Consider the following 19578-nt stretch of genomic DNA (forward strand, 5'->3'; position numbering starts at 1 on the left):
AGTATACCATGAGTGCTGGATGCAGCCAGTCATCGAAAGGATTCCTTTCCTCACAGCATGAAAGAGAAATGAAATGCAAACCTGAATGCAACCTGAAAGGTCTAAATAGATGAGCTTGTGACATCCTTTCCCAGATCCCAGGTACTGTAAACCTTTGTCTGTGAATTTTCTGCAGTAAGCTAAACTCAGATATTGTAAATTGGAGAAGCTCCTTTACAAAAGAGGGAGAAAAAACAGTTACTACAACAGTAGGCTACAGAACACAGATGCAATCAGATTCCATCGCTAACATCTTTCTAAAAATTCTGTGAAGAAGGGATGCTAGATTTTAACTGAGATTCTTTCCTTGTTGAAATTAAAAAGAATTTAGTTTTCCTTGTTTCAAGTATTGTAACTTGTTTGGAAACAGTACTATGGTACAGTATATCATATCATCCTTAACTATATTCAAATAAATATTAATTTATGGATAATTTATTTAATTGCAAAAGCACACATTTTTGTAAGAAGTTGGGAGTGAATGTGTATATTTTGGAAGCCAATAGACCTTTGAGGGCAAGGTTACAGGATTTACTTTGCCATTGATTGTACAAGCTGTGTCTGTTGGAAATGAAAACCAGAACTCTATCAAAGGATTTTAAAAGCATACAGGGATTAAACATACTGTTAAACCTTCTGTGGTCATGTAATTGTTTCCATTAACATTTTAAAAGCATGCTATTAAAACAAATTTAAAGTGGAAAGAGATACAAAACTAATGCACACACATACCAAAGAATTCAGTCTTCTCTAAATGATGTTTAAATCAGTTATTTTTAGAAAATACTTGATTATTTACACCAAATATTAGATAAAGGAACAGTGGCAAACTATGTACATGGAAAATTGTAAGTGTATTGTATGAATTTGTACTCTCTAAATCTATTCAAGTTTTTATTATGCAAACTTAGGCATATAATATATCCAAGACTCTAAATTATACTGAACTAAATCTCTAACTGAAATAAACAAGTATTGCAATACCATAATTACCAGAAATGAAAGCTTACAGAAAAAATCAAAACATATAATTAGCATTAGGGCATACTGCTCTGTAAGAGATTTAGATTTAGGGATATACTCAGGCCAGTTTTGCAAGTCAGCAAAAACTAGGCATTTTGAAGAGAGGCAGGAATACCCACTCTGGAAGTGATTACTTAAGGAGTGATTCACAGCATTGTTGCGGGAATTCACTTTATGCTTTGAATGTATATTGAGAAGACATACTGTTAAATCAAACTGGGAAGAAAAAAGGGGGATAGGAAGTTGGAAAGCAACAGGAAAAATGATAATGTAATTGCTCAAAACATTAAATACATGCTAAAATTAAATTTCATATTAAGAAAAAAGGCAAATAAAACAATCAAACAGAGACAATAGAAAATAAATTCAGGGATCTTTTTAAATGGAAGATGTTTCTTTCTATATTTAATAAAGAAATGTAAGCACTGCCAAGTTACTTTCTAGAAGCACAAGCCTTTCTGCATTATATTGGAGTAATCTGCATCAGCAAGTAGAGTAGATATGCTCAGCATTGTTGATCAGCTTTTCAGAGGATACACCTCTAGGCATAGTCTCTACGAAACACACTGCAATAAGAGAATGTTTTTGAAGTTTTCTGACAGTTTTGCTTCGATCCATCTATAGTGTTGCAACAGAGAGTCCTGTGGCACCTTTAAGACTAACAGATGTATTCTGACGAAGTGAAAGCTTATGCTCCAATACATCTGTTAGTCTTAAAGGTGCCACAGGACTCTCTGTTGCTTTTTACAGAACCAGACTAACACGGCTACCCCTCTGATACTATAGTGTTGGTTGCCCAAGGCAGAATGAGCTCAGACAGATACAGAGAAAGCTTCCGCTCCATTTTATTGAAGACTGGGAATCAATATCTTCTACTAGCAGGTAGCAGCTCAACACTTCTTGTAGGCACCCTAACTTTCTTTACAGATTGCTATGTAACTCTTTCTCTGCCCTCTATTTTTATGATCTGTGTGTTTCCTGCTTTCTTCTGACATTTTCAAGGTGACACCATTCTCAGTAACACAAAACTAAATCGCAGATCTTTAACTTAGAGCAGGGATTTACAGTTGCCCATGTGCTGGATCCTATTTTATGGCTGAATCTGACATGGAACCTAAAATCTTGGCTTTTGTGACTTTGAGTCTAACATTTGGCATCAAGAACTTAACATAGTGATGTTTTAAAACAATCTGCCAGAATAATCTTCCATAGTTATTCTGGATAGACAGGCTTCATGTATATTGTAAGGTCTGTAACATAACTTCATTGGAGGAGAAATACAAAGCAGAATTCCATCTTGTCACAACATCTTAAATCAGCTGTGTAACTCAGAGGCTGAATTCTCTTGATAGAATGAAAGAGTGGAAGAGGAACATGTGAAATGGCCAACCAGTTTCCAGCTCATTAAGAATCCAGTTCCTTTTGATGGTTTTTCCAATAATGGATCCTTGATATGGAGCAGTAAGATGTATGGAAAGCATTGCAAGATGCATATATTTCATCGCTAAAAGCGTTTATGTTAGCTACATTGTCTCAGAGAACTACAAAGAAAGTATCTGTTGTGAGCTGCCACTTTTTGAGCATCCCTAGAAACACTGCTGAAAGTTGAGTGCTATCAAAAGCCTCATGCTGTTAATCTCAGAAAGAACTATAGTATTGCTTTACGTCCACATATCTTCATCAAAAAAGTGCTGCATTTGGCAGTTTTCATTCAGAATTATCATTAGCTACTGACATTTTTCACACATTTTAGGAAAAAACGCTGTAAACAAGGCAAGAGAAATCCGTTAATGAAACGCTAGTATTTTATTGACTCGAACAAAGAGGAAATTTTACCTTATTTGTAAATTTTGTTTCTCATATTGGAGACATCCACCAATCTGGTTGACCCACTCCTGGGTAAGTCTTGCCCACACATTAACAGAAGCAGCTGGCTCTAATTTCTTGGTGGTAACAGGAAGCTGGGGTAGTTGGGATAACATAGGCTGGCAGGCACTCCAGAAAAAAACATTCCAAATTTAAACATGAAGAAATTGAAACTAGAAGAAGGCAAAAATTATGCCAATACAGAGAAAAAAACATAGGCTTTTCCATAGATGATAGAAAGAATAAAACTGGTGCAGAGATGCAGGGTGGAAGGCTGCCTGCAGCAGGACTAGAATCTGCCACTGGATTGATACATTCCCAAGACATCACTCTACAAATCCAAAAGTCCAAAATATACTTGCAAACAGAGAAAAACACACTCCAGGAATATGTGGAGCTGCTGTGAAAAGTCAAATTTTGTTTTCTCAAGGGGGAGCGAAGTAGTGCACAACTACCATCGAAGAAGGAGACAGCTCTGTTGGAATAACTCAGCTTTCTTCTACTGCTTCTTTTGATAAGTGGACTGGACCTACCCAGCAGTAGGTCCTCCAGCCCTCCAGTTTGGTGGATGAACACACATCTCCCACAACAGGAATGGATGTTTATCTATAACTATTACATCACAGTTCACCTGGATAGTGTGAATTCTTTGCATTTGCTTTCAAACCATCCTTTGGGCAGCTTTTTTTTTTTTTTTTTTTTGTAGTTCTCCAAGAAATATTTGGTTCAGGAAATATGGCTGCTTTAAATACACAATTCTCTGTGGTTTTTTGCATATTGTTTTGCCACATCTCAGACAAAGTGCCTTATTTCTACATGTGCCTGCATGACTATTGTAGACTAACGAGACCCAGAGTACGCTCAAGAGATCAATGGGAATTTGCACACTTTGCTGGATTCAAGTCACAATCTAAAAAAAAACTCCCTCTGAACTTCTTTAAACCCACTACTATGCCATAAAGAAAGTCAAAACGGATAGCTTCAAGCAAAGCCATGCCTTACTGACCGTTTTGAGGAAATAAGGGACAAAACAGGAACTTGGTAGAGTAGGCAGGACATATAATCACAACATTGCTTGACTGTCTATCTACTTTTTAAAAATCACTATCCAACAATTCTGAATACATCTCACTCAATAGCTATGCATACAGAACACATCTAAACTAAATATTAGTCCTCTGCCAAATTATAACTATCAACACTAGACTACAATGCTACTGAGGTATCTGAAACTTTACCCCCAAAAAATCTGTACAAAAAAAAATCTCTCCTCAGTCAATAGATAATTATAAAGGAAATGGTAGTCAGTATAATAAACTCACTTATAGTTCCTTCTTCTCTCCAGGAGTCCGTCATATATATCCAGAGTAGATAATCACCCCCTCTTAAATCCAGACACCCAAAACCTTACATCACAGCCATTAACCTTCCTGCTGAAGTGACGGGGCTGCTTTCAGAACCTGTCAATATCATAATCATCCAAAGTGGCCAGTGATATGCTACATGAAGGGCTGAGTGCCTTTTTTCAGGAGGTGTGCTTCTAATGCATTCACATTTGGCCTGGGAGGTGACAGTCCAAGATGAAAGCTTAAACTTTGTTCTTCTACTTGCCATTGCAGTTTATCACCACTAAGCCACTGAGATGGGTAAAAAAACCCGACCCCACGCGGCATACTGACAAATTCCTCTTTCATACACTGTCGGCAGCTTTACCAGTTACTAGAATGCAAAGCACAAATCAGGATGGTAACTCCTTATACTTTAGCTCAAAACTGCACATGTACCCTTTGTTTGTGAGTTTTCCTCTCCATCCAAAGAAAGCAAAGGCTTATTGTACTTTATAAACCAGAAAGTTGCTGCTTTTCTGATTAGTGATCTACATAGGGTGACCATATTTCCCTATGCTGAATACGGGATACCTGGTAAAATTACTCATATTCAAGCAAGTTCAACAGAAATTCATCAGACCGATGCAGTACAAATGTTAAAATTAACATCAAGTTGACTGAGCTCCTGTTAAAAAGAAATACTGTGTAGCTGAATTATTTTTATTTATCTTCTTATCTTTAAGGTTTTAGGATTCAGACGGGGAGCGGTGACACACACATACATACACTCCTGTACACCTCTGTCACACAGAGAGACCGACCGACCCGACCGTCCCTGCCCGGTGCTCTCTGCCCTCCATGCCTGGCTGGGCCCCCAGGATGGACCCACCTCTCCTGGTACCTGGCGCTGCATCTTCCCGAGGCAACACGTAGAGGAGCATGCAGGCTCACATGCCCCCCTCCCCAGATTTCTGTCAGGGTTCACACCAGAATGTGGCTTGCAGCAGCCTTTTGCAGTGTGCAGGAGGGAAGGGATGGGAGCTGCTTCCAGTCGCGGGGGTGGGGTGGGGTGTTGAAGGGATGACCTGGCGCATATCTTTGCAGAGCTCATCTCTTCTCCACTACTCCCCAGTGGCTGGAAGCAGCTTGTCCTTTCCTGCCCACACAGTGTCGAAAGGCAGCTATCACCTCCAGGCTGTTGCTGGCCACTGACATAACCCAGCCGCCTCCTGTCCCCTGGCTACAACGCAGGCAGGAAGGGGTTAAGCTCTAAGGATGCATTGTGCCCAGGGAACCTGACTGCAGGGGCTTCAGCAAACCCGGACAGAGAGGTGGCTCAGCAGGGGAGGGTACCTAGGGGACGGAGCAGCCCCACGCTCCCTGGGGGCAGGACCCGGGGGGGTGGGCGGGTGAAGAGGGTGCTAAGTCCCTGCCCGGGGAGGGGCTGCTTTGGAGCCTGCAGGGTTGGGATGCAAACTGGCTGGAAATCGCTTCCCCACCACCACAACCCCAGAGCTTAGCTGAGGGGCAGAGAGGCTTCCCCGTGCCAGCGCTGTGCGGGGCTTTGGCACAAGCCGGACTCGGCTCCTCCCGCCCAGCGCCCCAGGCCGAAGGGTCTTGGCCTTTCCTAGGGTGCCGGCCCAGCCAGAGGCAGTGAGGGAAGGAAGAAGCCTGTCACCCAGGTGGAGGGTGAGCTGAGCACTCCGACCAGGGGCTGGTTCTCCGCCCAGCGCTGTGAGTGGGACGCGCCCTGCTGGGGGAGATATGAAGGAGCAGTAGGGCTGGGGGGACGGGGTGAAGGGGCAAAGCAGGGAGAGGACAGCGAGAGGGGGAGCACATAAAGAGCCGATGGGTGGGCAGCAGAGGTGACACGTAACTGGCCACTGACTGGCGCCTGCCTGTACACACCGGCCTCCACAGCTCACAACGCGCAGCCAGTGCTGGTCGGAAACGGGACGGGGGGCGGGGCCCTGCTGGCTGAGAGCCAGCACACAGCGGGGGCTGCGCTGATGCACCAGCACAGGGAACGGCCAGCCCCACACGCTGCATCTTCACCCCGCCACAAGCCTTGCACATCCACCCCCATTGTCAGCCACTGGACCCCCCCCCACTCACTGCTGGTGGGCAGGCAGCTGGCGAGCACGGATCCGGTCAGCAGCAGGACCTGCCAGTACTGATGCAGGGGAGACAGAAAATACGGGACAATTTGCCCATTTTTAAGAAAAAGCTGGGACACCTGCAGGAGGGCTTAAATACGGCACTGTTCCTTTAAAAACAGGACGTCTGGTCACCCTAGATTTACATAATCATCTCAAACTTGCAAGCCAGTTGCACAATAATGAGCAATTGTGTTGTTTGTCCACAGGAACTTTGTTTGACTAGCAAACTCACACGTTTCTGTAAAACTTAGCAAGACCTATAAACTAACCCAGTGTAAATGTTTTACTACACTAAAAGACAAACAAAAGAGAAAAATCCTCAGAACAATATATATGGCATTTTTCAGTTCTTTACAAAATAAAAGGAAACCTGTAAAATACTCAGAGAAAGTTATATTTTCTTGCAATGATAACTAAAACTCATATTTTTGTAGAGTACATACGACTTTTGTTTCGTACTAATCTAAATGTAGAAGGAGATATTTTTACCTTGATAACAGTCTTAGTGTCCCATTAGTAATATCTGTGTATGACAGATTTAAATAGAGAAGAGCTGGACAACCTTCTGATATAAGTCTCATTGATTCATCCTGAATAATAATAAAAAAATCACTTGTCAAAGTATGTCAAATTAGAATTTGTTTGTATTTTAGTGTATCTAAAGTCTCTTCTATACTGTAGCAGAAAAACTGAATTAATTTCGTAAAAGTATTAAATGCAACAGTACCGATCAAAAACATTTTCTCTTTAAAATGCAATAAAGAGAATACTATATTATAATGTTTACGGAACTATTTTTGTTGATTGTAAACATGACTATTTCTATGCCCCCAATTCAGGAAGGCACCTAAGAACCAAGTAGTCCTAATGAAGTCAATGGGACTATTCACATGCTTAAGTGCTTTGCTGAATCAAGACCTAAGTTAGCAGGTCTCTAGACAATAACTTAAGTCAACTCTCTAAAATCCAGGGAGTGTGCTTTATTAACTATTCATACCAGTCCATCAATTATAGAATGCTCACTGTCCACATTTCTTTTTAATTTGAGTCAGTTCCTTTCTTTAATATTCTTTGGAAGTGGCACCATCTATCTTTTTCTATGTATCAATATGATCACTACATTAGAATACAGACATACGGAGGCAAATCTTGAAACACTGGTGCAAGGGGCTGTTCCCCAAAAAGTATATGTGAATCCATTAGAGATGCAAAAACCCGCACTTGTGAATGCAAATCAAATAACTGTGTGGAAATCAGTAACTTATATACATTTTTGCCCAGATCCTCACCTGGTGTAAATTGGCCTAACTCAACTAACTTCAAAGGAGCTATACCAATTCACACCAGCTGAGGAGCTGACCATTTTTGGTTACAAATGTCCATTTCCTTAGTCAAATGCAATGGACATGCTCACTCACATCGTTAGTTCTTACATTGTCATGACAGTCTCCTGCTAGGGATGTTAAAGAGTGTTTTATAACTATTGCAGACACCAGGCTATCAAAATATTGATATTAATTGACATTTAAATCCAACAACAGTCAAAGTGAGAGAAGTCTGTAAAAATCACGTGCTTTTAAAATACATGATTACACCATATAATTTGAAAAATGGTAACAACAACAGTCCAGCCACAGACTGTTCCACTACTAGATTCAATATTAGACGGCTAGGAATGTTATCAAGTGTAATCAAGCGGTTCAATTAGCTGAATATTCCTTCATTGATCTTATTGTTTTATTATTCTATTTATGTCTCTGCTATTCAGCTCTCTTAAGAAATAGCTAGAATAAAATGAATATTTGCTCTTCCATCTCAAAGTATGTCTTAATGCAGCTGAGAGGTAACGATAGTAGTGTGCGCATATCTGAACTACTAGACTACACTGGTTTTCACCATTCTCAGATCCTCATTTTTCAGTGGTAATCTTTTCAAAAACTATTAAAGAGTAAAAATATAAAAGTAAACATCTTTACAGCTCATGTCTTTAAAAAAAGGTAAAATCAGAGCTAAAGAAATTTTAAACCCTGAAACCAAAAAAAAGTAATTTTCATTGTTCTCTCAAGGTATTATACCTCATAGATTCACACTAATATGTTTCATATGCATGAACTCAAGAGTAAGTACTTTCTCAAAGTTTCCAGAAATTTCTCCTTGTTGGAGTCAGGATTTCTCATAAAGTATAAATATTACTTGTTCATTACAAAATATCTGATGCTTTTGATCTTAGCCATCAGGAGGTACTCTAACTTTATAACCACAGTAAAAACAGACCTCTTGAGAGAAAACAGGTAGGTGAGTAAACATGGAACTAAAATGTTTTTACCACTAGGCTGCTCCTTTTGAAGAACACCAATTATACATTTCATACTAGTTTTCCAAAGGTAAATAATCCTGCATAAAATCCCTTCTCCTGAGTCTAATATTGCAAAACCAGAAAGATAATTCAATCGGACAAGATGTCAGGTTAGGTAAGGACCTGAATGTGTAATTGTATATTAAAGATAATAGTGTCAGCATGATTCTCTTACATGCAGCATGACCAGATATGCTACTGTCACAGGAAACTAAACATAAGTGATATTTTTATGCTCCAACCAGTTAGTGTAACAAGACTTCTGAAGGATATTCTTGAAAGCAGGAGGAAGAGACTGGCAGGTCAGTAAGATGGTTATGATAGACTTCTCATATCATGTCAGAGAGGAATTTTGGAAGAATATACAAAATTAACATCTTATAAAATTAAGAATCGAGGGATTAAATTGCAAGAGCTCATATTTAATTCTATAAATTAAGATTATTGATAGAAGAATAGGACCTTTTCAATGACAGACATTGCACCGATGGTGATGATCAGTGAAGGATATTTATTGCAATCAGATCACTTCTAAGTGGTTCTTGTTTACAAATAAGACCAGATCCTCAGCTGCTGTACACAGGTATAGTTCCATGGAAGTCAACTGAGCTATACCAATTCACACCATCTGTGGATGATGTGGCCCACAGATTACTTTATCCAATGCAAATGAAGTACTTTAAGAAAACTTCTCCTACACATACTATAATATCCGTTTAATACAGTATTAATAAACTATGCAATATACAGAAAATATTGGCCTTGTTTTCAAGATAAGAAAATACAAACTGGCATAAAAATAATCTTGTTTCAAACTCAACCTTATGCAGAAAGTATTTTTCATCAGAAAGGGGGTACTGAAAACATCTAACATGAGCCAATTAGATTTGAAAATGATTTAGGAAAACTAAAAGACAAAATGTATTTCCCATGAACCACAAGGAATGCTTCTCCTCCAGACAACAGGAAAAAGAAGGGATTGCTTGGAGGCTATGTAGTGTTGATATAATACACACACCTTTCATAGAATCATAGAATATTAGGGTTGGAAGAGACCTTAGGAGTTCATCCAGTCCAATCCCCTGCTCAAAGCAGGACCAACACCAACTAAATCATCCCAGCCAGGGCTTTGTCAAGCCGGGCCTTAAAAACCTCTAAGGATGGAGATTCCACCACCTCTCTAGGTAACCCATTCCAGTGCTTCACCCCGCTCCTAGTGGAATAGTGTTTCCTAATATGCAACCTAGACCTCCCGCACTGCAACTTGAGACCATTGCTTCTTGTTCTGTCATCTGCCACTACTGAGAACAGCCTAGCTCCATCCTCTTTGGAACCCCCCTTCAGGTAGTTGAAGGCTGCTATCAAATCCCCCCTCACTCTTCTCTTCTGTACACTAAATAAGCCCAGTTCCCTCAGCCTCTCCTTGTAAGTCATGTGCCCCAGCCCCCTGATAATTTCCGTTGCCCTCTGCTGGACTCTCTCCAATTTGTCCACAACCCTTCTGTAGTGGGGGACCAAAACAGGACACAATACTCTAGGTGTGGCCTCACCAGTGCCGAATAGAGGAGAATAATCACTTCCCTCAATCTGCTGACAATGCTCCTACTAATACAGCCCAATATGCTGTTGGCCTTCTTGGCAACAAGGGCACACTGCTGACTCATATCCAGCTTCTCGTCCACTGTAATCCCCAGGTCCTTTTCTGCAGAACTGCTGCTTAGCCAGTCAGTCCCCAGCCTGTAGCGGTACATGAGATTCTTCCTTCCTAAGTGCAGGACTCTGCACTTGTCTGTGTTGAACCTCATCACATTTCTTTTGGCCCAATCCTCCAATTTGTCTAGGTCACTCTGGACCCTATCCCTACCCTCCAGCATATCTATCTCTCCCCCCAGCTTAGTGTCATCTGCGAACTTGCTGAGGGTGCAATTCATCCCATCATCCAGATCATTAATAAAGATGTTGAACAAAACCGGCCCCAGGACCCACCCCTAGGGCTCTCCGCTTGATACTGGCTGCCAACTAGACATCAAGCCGTTGATCACTACCCGTTGAGCCCGACAATCTAGCCAGTTTTCTATCCACTGTATAGTCCATTCATCCAATCCATACTTATTTAACTTGCTGAATAATACGTCTCATCATAGAAGGCAATCAGGTTGGTCAGGCATGACTTGCCCTTAGTGAATCCATGTTGACTGTTCCTGATCACCTTCCTCTCCTCCCAGTGCTTCAAAATGGATTCCTTGAGGACCTGCTCCATGATTTTGCCGGGGACTGAAGTGAGGCTGACCGGTCTGTAATTCCCCAGGTTCCCTTTCTTCCCTTTTTTAAATATGAGCACTATATTTGCCTTTTTCGAATCGTCTGGGACCTCCCCGGACGATTGGAGGTCGAATTTTCAGAGATAATGGCCCATGGCTCTGCAATCACATCAGCCAACTACCTCAGCACTCTCGGATGCATTAGATCTGGACCCATGGACTTGTGCATGTCCAGCTTTTCTAAATAGTCCTTAACCTGTTCTTTAACCACTGAGGGCTGCTCACCTCCTCCCCATACTGTGTTGCCCAGTGCAGCAGTCTGGGAGCTGACCTTATCTTTGAAGACTGAGGCAAAAAAAGCATTGAGTACTTCAGCTTTTTCCACATCATCTGTCACTATGTTGCCTCCCCCATTCAGTAAGGGTCCCACACTTTCCCTGACCTTCTTCTTGTTGCTAACATACCCATAGAAACCCTTCTTGTTACACCCTTCACATCCCTTGCTAACTGCAACTCCAATCGTGCCTTGGCCTTCCTGATTACACCCCTGCATGCTCTAGCAATATTTTTATACTTCTCCCTAGTCATCTGTCTTTCCACTCCTCGCTAGTCATCTGTCATCACCTTTCCACTGGAGGGTTCCAGAAATGTTTAGAAACTTTAAGAGGACACTTCCAACTCCATGAAATAATGAAATAAGAATCTTGGAGAGAGTATCTATTCAGGATTACTTAATTTTGAAGAATATTAATTGTAATTATCTTGTCAGTTTAGGCAAAAAAATTACAAAAAATATCCACATGCATTATCCAGTAAATTATTAGAAAGCATAGTTGTAAGTAAATATTTGGATGCTACAAAATGGCTTGGAATTTCTTGCCAACTTTAAACACATAGTAAACCATGAACCTTTCCCATAACTTACATTTAATCCTTGGCATTCAGAGACATTCAAATCTTGCAAATTTTTACATTCACCTAAAATAAAAGATAGACTTAATATTAGAGTTAAAGATTAATGGTTGGAATTTCCTAGATCAGACCAGCAGTCCATCTACCTCAGTGTCCTGTCCCTGACAATGGCCAGTACAAGATGATTCAGTGGAAAGTCCAAGAAACCAGGCAGAAGACAATTATGGAATAACTTACTCATCAGAAAAGTTGTTTTCAGCCCCCTATCACTTACTGGCTGGCTTATGTCCTGAGGCATGATGATTCATGTCCCATACTACATTAAAAAATTATGTTAAAAGAATGATAAGCTTGTAAAGTCAAGGACTCAAAAGTTAGGAAATGCCAGAATTAAGGTTGCCCATCCAATCTTAATTCAGCTCTCTTGTGCGTATGCATTATGATACAATATTTAACTACACGGTTATATACTATGTTTTCCACAGGAAATTGAGAGCACATGGAAATAGTCTCCCTGCTCTCAGATCCTCAGAACACAGCGGCCCCTGGCAGCCAGAAGGAGCAACTGCAGAGAAAGTCCTCCTCATCCCCTAAGCCATGGAATCTTCAGAGAATTTAGCCGCCAAACTCTAACAAGTCTCTATTAAGAATGTGTGAACTATGATTTTTTCAGAGGCTTATAATTTGGCCAAAATCAGGTTGATTTTCACAGGAGCAGCAAAAGGCATATTTCTGATACAAAGACAACTCTCCTGCCAAATTTCAAGTCCCTGCTCCAAAGCATGGAGTTGCTAGAGCTTCTCAATTAAATAATTGTAAGATTTTTTTCAACAAGGGCAAACGATGTATTTTTCCTTGTTCTCGTTCTCAGAAATGGCTGATCTGATTCTGATTTTTTAAAAACATAAATAAATAAATTCAGCCTGAGGCAGACACTTGATGTGGAAGATTCAATATGAGATGTTTATATTGATCACAAGAAATATTTTGAAAACCTGTTAAATAATTATTCTCATATAACACATCTGAAAAAGGGGCCGCCAAACATATGCTTTTACCTGCAGTCAAAAATTAATCCAACATTACATCTCTACATTCCTCTCTATGAAAACAATGACCTCAACTAAAGTCTTGGTATACTATCTTACTAAAAGCTCTTTGAAAGAAAAAACACAATGCTGTTAAGAGGGACCTGCCAACTCAAAAGATTCCATCCAGTTAAAATTAGCTCCATGATTGGTAGGCTACAGGAATGTCATGCCACCTCTATGCCTCCCTATATCCCCATCCTAAAACCACAATACACTTCTACAGATAGCAGAGCGGAAAACAGAACCTCAACTAAGGTATGCTGATACTTCATATTAGTTGCCATCGTTGGCTACAGAATCGAAGCCTTAATTTTAAAAATTAAATCTCTAGCCTTTATGGTTGCAAAGAATCTTCTAAATGGGAACTGAGTGTAAACTGATGCAGTGACATCTCCTTGAGTCTGCAGACAGTCAGAAAAAAATATCTCTGAGCAGTGTGAACTGTTCCACTTCATCTAAACGGAGTGTTAACTCCAAAGCCTAATTAAAACAATTAAAATGTCAACATTTGACATACAGGACAAGAAAGAGAAAGCATCATGTCAGGAAGAGCTGCACAATCTATTGAGAATAGTATCTCCTGTTGGTGCCATGACAGAGTGAAGCTTAGGGCTGGTCCACACTAACCCCCCACTTCGAACTAAGATACGCAACTTCAGCTACGTGAATAACGTAGATGAAGTCGAAGTATCTTAGTTCGAACTTACCGCGGGTCCACACGCGGCAGGCAGGCTCCCCCGTCGACTCCGTGTACTCCTCTCACGGAGCAGGAGTACCGGCGTCAACGGCGAGCACTTCCGGGATCGATCCCAGAAGATCGATTGCTTACCGCCGGACCCGGAGGTAAGTACAGACGTACCCTTAGTATGTGGGCAGAGCTTAGTACCACGATTGTTTTTTTCCCAGTTCAGTCCTAGGGGACTGGAGGGAAATAGAGTACTTAGATAAATCACATTTCTTAGCTATCTTCCCCCAGATTCCTCTTTTGTCCATTTAGGACTTCCCTTGGATTTGCCAGTATCAGAGACCTTCTGGAGCTTGTGCAGCTCAGTTCCAAATAATAGAGAGCATCCCAGTTGTAATGGCCATGACAATCAGTCAGAGTTAGGGTTTCCAATATTGTATTTAAAAATACAGGACAAACTTCAGATGTCCCCAATCTTGACTTGAACCTCTGGGGACAAGTTCCTTTCCCTCCACCCCCATGCTTCCTGGGGTTTCTCTCTCTCCAGCTCTGGATACAGCAGAGAACCCAGGGCCTCAGGTGCTGAGCCAGCAGCTGCTGCGATTCCTGTTCAGGTTCTGCTTGGGTGCCAGGAGCCGAGTTGGAGGCTACAATTGCTTGTCTTTGACTGCTACAGTGCTGTGCACCCTGTTGGGGATGTTGGGTGGGGGGGAGGAGAGCAGTACTCATGGGTGCATCTTTCCACTCCCCTCCCAATCCTGGCCCTTGAGCATGGCCCCATCTGCTTTCCCCACGCAGCACTGAAGGGCCAGGGAGGAAAGTGGAAAGATGTCCCCATGAGTACTGTCGCACTGTTGTTGAAATATGGGATAAAAAGTGTTCCATACTGATTTAGTATGGGACAGGCAATTTTCTATTTAAATTAGGGAAGTACCTTGTAATATGGGACTGCTGCAGGGCCGGCTCCAGGCACCAGCTTGGCAAGTAGGTGCTTGTGGCGGACACTCCGGAGAGGTGCGGCAGGTCCAGCTATTCGGCGGCAATTCGGCGGACGGTCCCTCACTCCCGCTCGGAGCGAAGGACCTCCCGCCGAAGTGCCGCCGCGGATTGCGATTGCGGCTTTTTTTTTTTTTTTTTGGCTGCTTGGGTCGGCCAAAACCCTGGAGCCGGCCCTGGACTGCTAACAACCCTAGTCAGAGTGAACAACATCTGATTCCCAAAAACTAATACATAAAATTCCTTTTATTTTTCACAGAATGTAATGGACAAAAGCAGTAATTATAATTAGAGCCCTATGTATTTCGCAAATGCAAAATAAAGAAATAAAACAAAAATGAACATTAAATGGACATAAAATGAAACTCAGCCTGCAGCGGCAGCTCCTGCCCCATGGGGTTGGGCCCAGCTCCCTACTCCAGGTGCTGTGACCTGACACACGGGGTCACAACGCTGCTCAGCTTTGGCCTGGCCACACCTCCATCATAATGGGAGGGCAGGTTGGTCAAATTTGGAATTGCAGTGCCACTCACTCAAATTTGGCCCAGTTGCCCCCTCTCATCAAGACAGAGGAGCCAAACCTGAGTGTACTGTAACCTCAAGGGCCAGCTGGAGTGGGGAGCCGGGTCCTGCCCTGCAGAACAGGAGCTGCTGTTCCAGTGTGAATATGGGGCTGGCTTACTCTATAGTTTCTCCCGCAGGGCCTCCCACCCCTCAGGGGCAGGACCTTGACTTTCTCATGGAAGAGAGGCTAATGGGGGGAGGGTTGGGGCTCAATGGGGGAGGAGGATAGGAGAGGTGTCCCTGGGACTAATGGGGGATGGCGTTATGGTGCACAGTGGGGGAGGGGGAATATTTAAGGGGTGATGGGGAGGGGTTTCTGGGGCTTGGGGAGACTGAGGTTCAATGTGAGAGAGGGAATATATAAGGGGACATAGAGAAACCTGGGGATACAGAGGGGGATGGGGGTGGGGGGACTGGTGAAGGAAGTCATAGGGGTTGGGAAGATCCAGGGTGTTCCATGAGGTTTGTGTCTCTGAGTGGGCATGGAGAAGTGGGAGTTATTTGGAAGCTGTAGTACTAGGTAAATTTCAAGGGGGGAACCCTAAGGAGCTGTCTGAGGTATTTTGGGGTGACTAACTGTCGTGGGGGTTGGTGAGTTTCTCAAGGCATAGAATAACGAGTAATGTTAATAAATGATGTTGTATAGATAAACTGGGATTTATACTGTTTTGATTTATATATGGTCATGTGACGTACTTTATTAATATAAATGTAATAAAAAGAAATAAAACAACATTTTATTGAATAAAACAAAACAGAAATTCACAAAAAATGATAAAAAATAAAAAGAATTTCACAGGGCTCTAGTTATAATGTTCATTTTTTAAAGATGTTTATGTGTTTTACTAGAATGTTGATATAAGGAGAGAGCTGGCAGGTGCAGAAATAAAATGGAGAAGCCATTCAGAGGCTTTGCCAACAAAATAATTATATCCAGGAGCAGCATAAATCTTTTTTATTTTAGCAAGAAACAACTAAATTATACTTTTAAAGACAACCTTTTTCATTTTTATTATAAAACTAAGTTTCAGATTTTAGATTTCTGATCCAAATAAAGAAATATTACAAATAGGTCAGTGATAACGAGACAGCGACTTATTCTATCCTTTAAAGAACGTGCTTTTTGGGTGCATCCGCATTAGCAAAAAAGGAGAGTTCTTCACTTGAGTTAACTAGCACAAGGTAAAATCTTATTGAAGACAAGACAGTTCGTAGTTCTCACATGAATCAGCAGGTCAAGGTAAATTACAGGCTTTCCCACAGTCTTCATCTTCACCTGCTAACTCATGTATAAACTACAAACTGCCTTCAATATAATTTTACCTCATGTTAGTTAACTTGAGTTAAGAATACACCTTTTTCCTAGTGAAGACAAGGCCTTTGAAACCACAATGATGGTTTAGTGGTACACAAAACTACCATATAATGGTATGTGTTGAAAACTGGGATTTGTTCAAAGTTCTCAGACCAACAAGGACTCTGCATCCTGCAGAGACATCATGCACAGGCCAAGGGAATCATGCATTGCCCTGCAGCTGACTCATAAACAATACTGAACAGGATCCAGACGGAGTCACATCCGGCCCTCTTTGGCCAGCAAACAGCTGGAATCATGTAAGAGGAGTAAACGGCAGATAATGAGACCTCAGGGTTTAACAAGTCCCTGCCAAAATAGAATGTTATGACCATATTGTATACTCGGTACACAGCCGTGAGTAGGGACATATAAAGCTGCATCACCCAAAAGGGAACTCCAGGAGGGATTATACCTCCACAGAACACAGGAGGAATGCACATGCTTTACCATCCCTTAAGAATGAGGGCATTCTCCACTCTCCCCAGCTGGCCAGTTCCTCTGGTATGATTTGCACTCCTTGTGTGCTAACAGGGGAGAATCCTTCCATGCCCATGATACCAGGGACTGGGACTGTGCTTGATTCTTCTGCAGAGGGCACAATGGGGCAAAGGAATCCTTGTGCCCTTCCCCTGAATCTGTATGTGCATCTAAACGAAAGCCAGCTAGAATCTAGCCCTGTATTTTGACAGCTTGCTAAATTTAATCAAAGTGAATGAAAGTGGATCATCGAGAGCGTGAAAACATCTAAACAATAAGAAGTGACCTTAATGTCCTTGTCTGAGAAATTTTCAAGTTCTGAGTGAATCTAGTGTGCTGGCTGAACCATTTTGTAATGGTTCATTTTAAGTACCAGTCTCTGTGAAAATGTCTATTTTACACTTTCTAATATTCCACTTTTCTTCCTACACAGGGATTCCACATCCACCAGCTGTACCTCCTCGATTCAGAACAATATTAGCTCCAAACTCATATTTCAAAGGAATACTTTGACAGTTCCAGCTGTCACAGAAAGTAATTGGGGCCAACTGGATGTCAGAATGAAAGTGGTTACTATTATAATACTACTTTTCTTTTGTAAAGCAGCCTACTTTAAGAAGACAAGGAATGGGAGTTTGAGAAACAAAGCAAATAATGGAAGGACAAACAGCTTAAGAAAAGCATCTAGTACTGTTAAGCGTTATGCCCCAGGCCTCCCCTGTGATGTGTATACTTATCTTCATGAGAAATACTTAGATTGCCAAGAAAGAAAACTGACTTTTGTGTCTCCTGATTGGCCTGAGGATTTAAGACACATGCTGCTAGCAAGAAATAGGATTCGCAAACTGAAGAATAATATGTTTTCCAAGTATAAAACATTAAAAAGTCTGGATTTACAACAGAATGATATATCAAAAATTGGAAGTGAGGCTTTTTTTGGTTTAAACAAACTTACCACACTCTTACTTCAGCATAACCAGATTAAGATTTTATCAGAGGAAGTTTTTATTTATATGCCCCTTCTAAACTACCTGCGTCTTTATGATAATCCTTGGCATTGCACCTGTGAGATGGAAACTCTTATTACAATGTTGCAGGTTCCAACAAACAGGAACTTGGGAAATTATGCCAAGTGTGTACACCCAATAGAACTGAAAGATCAAAAGCTAAAGCAGATAAAAGCTGAACGTCTATGTACTGAAGAGGAAAGACTGGACCCCAAAAATATAGCAGCAGCAAAGCCTAAAGTTGTCAAACCAGAATTTGATTCCTCTCTTTGTCATATTTATGTATTTCCCATACAAACATTGGATTGCAAAAGAAAAGGTTTGTTTACTTATTTTTAATTCAGTGACAAAGTTTAATGTTCTTGCTCCTTTGCTGTTATATTTCTTCTCTAGTTAAGTAGGTTATGGAAAATCAGTACGGTTATAGAAATTTTTTGCTTTTTTTTTTTAAATAGTACTAACAAATTCTTTGTTCTTATAAAGAGTGTAATTGCAGTATTTTATCTCCATTTTAGAGCCCAATTCTGCAAAAACTCCTGCATGTATTTAATTTTATTAGCATGAATACTCCAACTGAAATCAATAGGAGTGCTCCCAGTAACAAAGTTAAGCACATACTTAAATTATTGTAGCAGCAGAGCCTAGTTTTGACTGGTTTTACTCCAATAAAGCTACTTTTACATATGCCAATAAATCTATAAACAAAATTATAGTTGTTTCAAAGTGACTGCCCTGACAGAGGGAAGAGCACAGGGAGCTCTTCCTCCTGTTCCAGTGCACAAGGGTAGCCATAATTTGATAGCAGAGAGCTGCCAGTAGCACTCAGAGGCCCCAGAAAGGGCCCAACTGAATGGAAAGACATTGTCGTCCCACCCTCTGTGTACCAGGTTTCCTGCAAAGTGGAAAGTACCAGCTGTTCCTTTTGAACAGCTGTAGCAAGGGTACTCTCCCTGTTCTTCCTCCCAGGGCCCAGGAGGCATTTCAAAGTCATATGCTTCCAGGTATTGCTACTAGGAAGAGTGCTTCCTCCCATCCCTAAATGCATCTCAGGGTCTTAGGAGTCATAACTGAACCCGAAGAGTAAATAGTTGCCCATCTGGGAGATGTGAACATACAAGTCCAGGTTTGTCTATGCTTTTTATTTCCCATATTTTATCCCATGAGAACTACCAAAGAAAAACTAAAAAAATTTCTGATGAGAACTGATCTCTGGTTACACCCATTGCAAACTGCATTCAGTTCATGCTTCAACTTTACAAAACATAAAATAAAAAACAGTACAAAGATGAGGAAGTAGTCTACTTAGGGAGGATTTTGCCCAATTTTTGCAAATTACAACCTGTAGTGCCTGACCGTTGTACTATGTTAGCTATTTTTATCTTGTAACATGCTTGCCAAACTGCTGTGCTGTTTTCTTCCATTTGCCTTACTGTGACTGTACATTTATATAACTGCTT

General features: G+C 41.2%; 2 protein-coding genes across 3 annotated transcripts in view; one reads left to right on the top strand and one right to left on the bottom strand.

Moving 5' to 3' along the window:
- Positions 1-19578, bottom strand: part of FBXL13 (F-box and leucine rich repeat protein 13) — a 158225-nt gene that overhangs the window by 59521 nt on the left and 79126 nt on the right. Inside the window, exons 8-10 of the mRNA XM_026648901.1 lie at positions 11958-12010; positions 6905-7005; positions 82-211 (exon numbers count right to left, since the gene is read on the bottom strand). Coding sequence (XP_026504686.1) covers positions 82-211; positions 6905-7005; positions 11958-12010 — 284 coding nt within the window. The remainder of the gene's footprint in view (positions 1-81; positions 212-6904; positions 7006-11957; positions 12011-19578) is intronic.
- LRRC17 (leucine rich repeat containing 17) overlaps positions 22-19578 on the top strand; it is a 27850-nt gene continuing 8293 nt past the window's right edge. For both annotated transcript variants that reach the window (XM_024196964.2, XM_024196965.2), the window contains exons 1-2: positions 22-141; positions 17548-18440. In XM_024196964.2, coding sequence (XP_024052732.1) covers positions 17675-18440 — 766 coding nt within the window. In that variant the 5' untranslated portion in view covers positions 22-141; positions 17548-17674. The remainder of the gene's footprint in view (positions 142-17547; positions 18441-19578) is intronic.

The sequence above is a fragment of the Terrapene carolina genome, unplaced genomic scaffold (assembly GCF_002925995.2).
Source record: "Terrapene carolina triunguis isolate 2854851 unplaced genomic scaffold, T_m_triunguis-2.0 Scaffold68, whole genome shotgun sequence".
NCBI lineage: Eukaryota > Metazoa > Chordata > Testudines > Emydidae > Terrapene > Terrapene triunguis.